The sequence below is a fragment of the Puccinia triticina genome, chromosome 1A (assembly GCF_026914185.1).
Source record: "Puccinia triticina chromosome 1A, complete sequence".
Lineage (NCBI taxonomy): Eukaryota > Fungi > Basidiomycota > Pucciniomycetes > Pucciniales > Pucciniaceae > Puccinia > Puccinia triticina.
This window is the reverse complement of record NC_070558.1, coordinates 7,963,874-7,971,900: the sequence shown is the minus strand read 5'-3', so window position 1 is coordinate 7,971,900 and position 8,027 is coordinate 7,963,874. Positions and strand designations below refer to the sequence as shown.

The following is an 8,027-nucleotide window of genomic DNA, read 5'->3' as shown; positions in this document are numbered from 1 at the left end:
CTGGTTCTTGCAAAAGGGATGGTGGACAGGGCGGGAAGGATGAGCTCCAGGGGGGATATCCGATGGGAGACATATCTGGAGGCTGTGGGGCAGAAAACCGGTTTTTACTGGTGCTGTGCCCTGCTGTGCACTCCAAACACCATAACTTTAACTGGATCCGATTTCGACTTGTCCAAGGTTAAGCGGAAACACAATACATATGTATATACACATAAGACCATCCACCAGATTCTTGATGGCCGGTTTGTTCCGGTCATCCAGAAGAGTCATCACCTGTCATCACTCCTCTTGATGGCCGGCTCGTTCCGGTCATCGAGAGATGTCCATCATCCCCTCGATGACCGGAACGGAGCGGTCATCGGGAGAACTAATCACTCCCCTCGATGGCCGGTTCGTTCCGGACATCAAGGGGAAGATGTATTGCTTTCGATGCCCGGAACGAGCCGGCCATTGAGAAGAGTAATCACTCCCCTCAATGGCCGGTTCGTTCCGGTCATCAAGAAGAGTAATCACTCCCCTCAATGGCCGCCTCGTTCCGGTCATCGAGAAGAGGGATCACTCCCATCGATGGCCGGCTTGTTCCGGTCATCGAAGGCATTACTTCATCCCCTCGATGACCGGAACGGAGCGGACATAGAGAGTTCCGGTCATCGAGACGAGTAATCAGTCCCCTCGATGGCCGGTTCATTCCGGCCATCGAGAGGAGCGAGTCATCGAGGGGAGCGAGTCATTGAGAGGAGTACATTATCCCCTCGATGACCAGTTCGTTCCGGACATCGAGAGGAGTACATCATCCCCTCGATGACCGCAACGGAACGGAATTGGAGAGGAGTAATCACTCTCTTTGATGACCAGGAAGTGACTTCCATGTTGACAAATCCGTGGTTCCGTGGTACGCCTTTTGGCACACCTCGGATTGTGGACTCTGGGAATCCGAGGGGCAAACGGAATCCCAGCAGAGCGTAATATTTGGGGGCGCGGAATCCGAGGTTCGAATCCCCGGAAAGCTATGGTACATCGCATTTTGCATACGCGGGCGCCAGCTTCAAATTGAATATCAAAAACATGGGCCATTAATCGCACGTCAATCTCCCAAATAGTTCACCTGAAATTGCCTTTGCTTCATATTCGACTTCACTTCATTTTCATACCAAATAGTTGATACTCGAATGGCACCGATTGACTTGTTTGAAGATGTCGAAAAAGACTTGGAAGATCAGTCTGATGGAAGGCTGCGATCTGCTCGGAATAATCAAGCGGATTCCTTTCACTATAACGAAGCATACGCTCAAAAATTCGAACGTCAAAAACGGGGCGAGGAATTAATGAAACGTGCGTTCTTTTTAGCTCTGAGAAGAAAGTAATCTCGGAAGCATCAATAACCTCGCTCTACTTCGTTCCTTTTTGGAGTTTTTTTTCAGTGAAAGATAAATACGGCTCGGATTATGAGGCTTCGGAGAGTGAGGAAGACTTCTCGTCTGAAGATTCAGATGCAGAATTCATCACACCAGAGGTCGATGTGGCTATCTTAAAAACACTTGCTCGGATCAAGAAAGAAGATCCCAAGCTATACCAGTCCAAGGGAAATGTCTTTGAAGGTTCTTTTGTATATGTTCTCACTATGATCAATTGATTTTATCCATAGCATGTAGAGAGAGTCATCCAAAGCTGACATTCGACTTGGTTTTGCTCGCATATTTCCCAACAGAGGAAGAGGCTCAGAACGCGGCCGTCCGAGCTCAACAGCTGAAACGTGGCAAAGCTGAATCGACCAGTCGAAAAAAACCGATGAACTTGAGAGATTACCATCGCAAAGCACTTCTCGCTAATCAAGGACGGGAGTTCGATGAAGATGAGACATTACCTGCAAATTACGAACCCACACCCGCAGAAGAAGCCGAAGCACTAAGGGATGAAACTAAGCGAGCTTTTCACGCCTTGGTTAATGATGAAGAAGACAAGGATAACGAATCTGAAAAGAGTTCAGATGGTATACAGAACTTGCTTGTGCTCAGAGACAAAGAGCTTGGCGAAATCGAAGAAGAAGATGAAGAATATCAACGATTTTTGATCGACCAGGTCGGTAGTGATAACATTCAAACGGCTCTCCAATTGAACTTCGTGAACCGCACCGATCCTTCCGGAGAAACTGAAGAAAAATGTCAAACACAACAAGATGATGATGAATTCTTGCGAGCCTACGTCCTCGGTCGTGGATGGATCGATAAGGAAGCGAAGAAAATCCCGAAATATAAAGAGCTAGTCGAGCCTGGTGGCAGGCCTAGACAAACAAAGTCTAATACATCCGGAAGTAATGCTACCGTCTTAGGGAAAACTGAGATCTGTGATGAATATGACGAAGAAGATGAAGAGTTTGTCGAAAAGGCGGAAGAGTTTGAGACTAATTACAACTTTCGATTTGAAGAGTAAGTTCGCAACTTTTTATTGCTCTTCAAGACAATCGACGAGGTATAGTTGAGCTTATCGAGTTAATTTTATACAGTCCCAATCCTACAGTCACTACCCATGCTAGAGATACAGGTCCTTCAGCTAGACGCAAAGATGATAGTCGAAAACTTGGTCGAGAAGCAGTGAAATCTAGGAAAGATGAAGAAAAGCGGCAGCGTATGGAAGAACTTGAACGAATGAAAGCACTCAAAAAAGATGAGGTGATGAAGAAACTTGAGATTATCCGCAAAAATGCTGGCGCTGAAGGTAAGTGGTATCTAATTGTTCTACATGAGCTTTTGGAACTCAACAATGATATTTTTGTTATTTCCACATCAGACTGTAATCTCGACGGCATAGATTTGGACAGTGACTTCGATCCTGAAAGTCATGATCGCCGAATGCAAAATGTGTTTGATAATGATTTTTACGGCAAAACTGTGGGTTGGCTTTGACTTGTGTTTTATCCAAGTCGATGTTAATTTGATGTACTCAAACCAGGATCCGGACGGTAAACCAGTCTGGGAAGACGATATCGAAATCGACGACATCCTTCCAGCTAAAGCCCCCCAGCAGCAACAAATCAATTTTGAACCCGGTGGCGATGCTTACGATCCCTTGGACCCTGGCGGCAAAAAGCTATCGAAAAAGATGAAACGCTTGGCAAAAGCCGAGAAGAAGCGCGCCCTTGTCCAAAAAGAAGACCCCCAGAACGAAGAGGAAGAAGTCGACCATATTGAGGAAGTTGATGACCTGGAAGGACTCTCTCCCGAGGAGCGCAAGAAAAAGCTATTGGAAGCATTGGATGAGTATCACAAGTTAGACTGTGAAGACATGGTTTGCACAACCGCTATATGATTCCAGCTTTGACTCAAAAGCTAACGCCTCTTGGATCTCTGTGTTAACGCTCGAAACCAGATTGGAGACCTGCCGACGAGGTTCCATTACACAAAGACAGAGGCGACGGATTGGATGACCCCAGAACAAATCCTTCTGGCGACAGATGCCGAACTGAACCAAGTGATTGGATTAAAAAAATTAGCACCCTATCGATCAGCTACCAACGATCGTAAGCTCGCTACGAGGAAAAAGAAACTTAAAGAGTTGCGCAAGAAGCTTAAAACGAGGACGTGGGGTGAAGCCCTTGGTAGCAATCCTAATCAACAACACCAACAAGCTTCTACTTCGCAGTCTGCTACTCAGGATCAAAACGAAACCCCTCAGCAGCCCCCTACTAAGAAACGTAAGGGTAAAAAAGAGAGACAGAAGCTCAAAGCAGAACAAGTATCTTCAAACCAAGTCGACGATTCATAGAAACATTTTCAGGGTGTCTTGCTGTTGTTTTTGTTTCTAGAAAAATTGAAGGACGGCACTACGTATCCGTAAATATCAAAGTCTCTCATGTTCATGTCCGAAAAACAATCTATTATTTTTTCTTCACTCCAGTCTATGTAAACGTATAGAATGAATATACCCTGAAATATTCACGATCGATGATTTAATCATTCATTGCATCATTTCTCATTGATGATTCCAGGATCCTACGTTATCTTGTCACTTTGACCCGCAAGACCAGCACTACAGTACGAGAAATCTCCTAGAGGCCAGACTGTGTATGTACGTCATGTATTGAGATGCTTGTTTGCTCAAATGTTGCTGAGCGGCTGCCAAAAAAGCCCCTTTTGTGAAAAGTTGGCAAGACCACTGACCTCAGCAAAACCTTGATTGGGTAACGTGAAGTAGATTGGTTTGACAAAAGGCATTGGTGCTGGGCGGAATATGCAGGCATAGGATGTGTCATGAGGGGTCTCGAATGAACCTCGCCGGTGAAAACGAGTCCATGACCATATCCATAGTCAGGGCTGGTGTTATTTTCAACGCGTTTGTAAGTCTCGACGCCCGAGGATTTTATTAATCGCCGTGGTGATCGTCATGAGAAAGTTGGCAAGCTGCAAACATCCTACGAAGCAACTCATGAGTCTTGCTGGCAGATGGGATGCCCCGGTCTCCATCCTCAATAGGCTACCAATGATAAATTTGTCTACACCCTTAGTGATCTAATTGTCGGTAGCTTTGCCTTATTCGAACCTCGGTATCGGCAGTTCTGTTGCAAGTTTATGTGTACTAGACATCCTTTTGTCCATGTCGAAAAATTCCAGCTTCATTGGCAATAATCTCATTCCGTTCAACCACCTATTACACTGGTCCACGGTTTGTGATTCTCCACCGGTGCACATCAAACTCCAAAGAGTCGAACGAACGTCAAGTTTTTGGCCTGATACCGAAATCCGTCTTCTCAACGTTCCTTTGCTCCCTTCGTCTTTTTGGAAAACTCGAGTGCCTCACTGGCTGAGACTTCACCGCGGTAGTTCATACTCTTCGCCCCAACTCAACACAACTTAATAAAACCTTAGAAAAAATGCCCATTCGACTTTTGTTCCTGCTTCTTTTCCTTCCTTCTACCTTCTTATCTTCTCTAAAAGTCTGTCACGTAGATGCGTTGGCCTTATATGAGCCTCACGCTATAAGATGGACAGGTCATATGTTCCAGACCTCATCGCAACGCGCTGCTTTCCTCACGTTTCTCTCTGATAATAGTCCAACCGCTCCTGAATTGACAAAAGGTACATATTAATTTGGATATTTTTCTTATCCAAACTTCTAACATTCTGACCTGCGCATTTCCAAAATTTTGTTAGAAGACTTCTCGGCATTATCCATGCTGTGGGACGCATTACGACGAACAACCATTGAAGAAGATCAAACCAACCCCTCTTCTCAAAGTATCATCTCTCCTACATTATATCCGGATAAAAAATCGCAAGAGCCTTGTAAGTGGATTTTTTTCCCTCTCGTAATGAGCAGTTATTCAAGACTTACTTTTCATTTCACAAAATACCGTCCTGCTAGCCATTCGACTCAAGAGAAGACAGGTTGCCTCGAACGAGTCAACTCAAGAGATCTCTCTTCCAAATAATTATTTACATTCAGCAGCTGAAAGTGTCCCCGAAACTCGCGCTAATCAGTTTCGGGACGCCGATCTGGTTAGCAATCTACGGGAGGCCGCCCCCCTTAATAACCTTGCGGATGCGTCCCCAGAAAAATCTGGGTCAGGATCAACTGATACAGAGCTAACTGACTCGGCCTTATTGGGACCGGGTAAATCAGCAAACCAGAGTGAAACTCAAGTCCCAAGTGGCAAATCTCCAACTGGAGGACCACCGAAGGCGCCACCTAAAGCACAGGCACAGAAGACCCCACCCGGCTCATCATTGATGGAAGATCCAGGACTGAAAGGCCTAATAATAATTGGCACAGCTGCTTTCATAATTTCGATTTTTCTGTTATTAAGAAAGAAATTTGCCAGCATACCCGAATCCGAGATTCCAATGGCTTCCGAGAAACTAGGGGGACCTCCTAGCGTAGTCGGCTATGGAGGGGATGTTGACATCTCAGGGCCGATGGGGAATAGTAATGCTACTCAAGTCACTCGGGAAGCCAGGCCAGGATACCAAGTCCCAAAGGTCAGTGAAAGCTACAAGTAGCTTTCATCAGGAGTAGAATGATGAATTTTTTCTATTTTTTTTTGTGCAGATCGCAAGTAGTAAAGTTCCAGTGGCTCGACCTTCGGTACGATCGCAGCCTAACACAGGGAAGCCAGTATCGTTACCATCAAGCGTCAAAATAACAAAGCAGAGAACCAGAGTGGCAAGTTCCAATCAAGGAAAAGACGGTCAACCCCAGAGGACGAGTCCAAGGCCCCGAGGCCGAGGTAATAGCAATACTCAAGCTTGACCTGCAACCGCTCAACAGGCAAGTACTTGAGTTGGGGTGAATCAGTGGTGATTTGTGTTTGATCTATATTGATAGTTTTGAACTCTTCTCTTCTTTTCTAATGATCTCGGAACATAAAAAACTCACCCTATCAGGCACAAGGTGAGAAGATTCATAATCTTAATCATGTCATTAAATCAACTTTGTGAAAAGCTGATTTTGATTTTCCTTCCCATAGAATCTGATGTCCACTTCCCCCTTAATATTTGTTATGTGCCTTGTCAAAACACCCTGTTTCACTTCTCTGCAAATATTTTTTGTCTGTTACCAGTAAGTTATAAAATGCTTCAATAATTTTTCTGATTATCAGTATTGAGTATATCTTTCTCTTACAGTAACCATCTCAATTCTTTCTGATACTTGAGCAACCACCTGTTTCATATCTTAATTATGTAATTAATTGGAATGATTGTCTAAACCTCTACCATTCTCTCAGAACCAAGCATTCTGATTGGGAGCTGTCTGCAGAAAATTAAATCAATCCTTAAAGGAATCATCAGTCAATTTGTTTTTCTTTATGTTTTTATCTCCTTATAAGTCTTACTTGTTTCTTTCTTTTGATATTCACTTACTTTAACTTGCATGATGCCTTTTTGATTTCTTTTACATAACTTTTCTGAACTAAATATGAATTATGAATTTTCAAAGGACAGTATCTTTTCCAGCATTAATCAAATACTAAAGTTCAAGGTGGCTATGCCTCCACTGTGGAACTTCCCATGGTGGCAAGATGAGCTTGGAGGGGAATGAATGCTTGAAAGAATTACATCCTGTAACTCTGGTAGAATGTAACCTGAAGAAAAATAAGACATGTCACACAATCTCAAGATTTCTTGGTCTTGCTACTGCAAAATATTTTTTAAGATCAAAAAGACCTGCATACATAACTCAAGGAGAGGGATGATAAGAAATTAAGTTTACTTTTAATTTCAATCAATTTGACTTTTAAACTTATCAATTTAACTAGGGGGTTGATTAATTGACTCCCAAAAGTTGGAATTCTGACTCCCAAATGGTGTCTACGTCCTGCGGACCCAAATTTGACATCCAGCCCCGGTCCCCAGGACTAGAAATTGACCTGGAGCAATTTTGGGAGTAAGAACTTGAATTATTTCAGAAAGTTTGGGAATCAGCACCTTAGTTTGACAAAAAATGGCAGAAGTACAGAAAAAATTATAACTTGTCACTGTGGCGCCCAAAGCCCACCAAAATTTTACAGCATGACTAAAAACCTGTAAAGAGAAAAAAGATGACCTACATGGAATTAGAACACCTCAGGAAAAGGGTGTGCTACTCCTGCTAATGAATGCCACCAAAAGCTTAGCCATGGTGCCCCAAAGGGCCACAAGGTTTTAGAGTGCAAATAATAACCTCTGAAAAAAATACAATGATCTGCATGGCATTATCACACCTCAGGAAAGGGGTGTGCTACTGTGCGCCCATTTTGGCAGGTGTGCTACTAAGGAACATCCCCAAAGCCTTGGCCACAGTGCCCCAAAGTGCCCATGAATGAGTGATTTACCTTTTCCTAAAATTCATATCTTTTTGGAATTATCCCACCAACAGAAATTCACTTTGAGGTGGCAGCCTTCTATGACATGTTCTAATGCCTCCATTTTTATGAAAATTTCACAGGATTTCATCAGGGAAGCTTGGGTGGTAATCCCCAGGGAGTGCCTACCTTGAATTTTTTTCACAAATTGGCACAATTTCTACTACATCATATGTACTAGAGTCCAAGGCGG

General features: G+C 43.8%; 2 protein-coding genes across 2 annotated transcripts; both read left to right on the top strand.

Moving 5' to 3' along the window:
- Positions 1 to 1,169: 1,169 nt before the first annotated feature.
- PtA15_1A874 (uncharacterized protein) lies at positions 1,170 to 3,762 on the top strand (the record flags this gene model as incomplete). Its single annotated transcript, XM_053165946.1, has 7 exons — positions 1,170 to 1,332; positions 1,422 to 1,598; positions 1,709 to 2,426; positions 2,504 to 2,715; positions 2,788 to 2,888; positions 2,950 to 3,285; positions 3,367 to 3,762. 7 exons carry the CDS (start codon positions 1,170 to 1,172, stop codon positions 3,760 to 3,762), a joined length of 2,103 nt encoding a protein of 700 aa, XP_053017087.1.
- A 1,228-nt stretch (positions 3,763 to 4,990) lies between these two features.
- Positions 4,991 to 6,243, top strand: PtA15_1A873 (uncharacterized protein; the record flags this gene model as incomplete). The annotated part of the gene is made up of 4 exons (XM_053165945.1): positions 4,991 to 5,072; positions 5,148 to 5,279; positions 5,359 to 5,972; positions 6,043 to 6,243. The coding sequence occupies 4 exons, from the start codon at positions 4,991 to 4,993 to the stop codon at positions 6,241 to 6,243; spliced, it is 1,029 nt and encodes a 342-aa protein (XP_053017086.1).
- Positions 6,244 to 8,027: the final 1,784 nt, after the last annotated feature.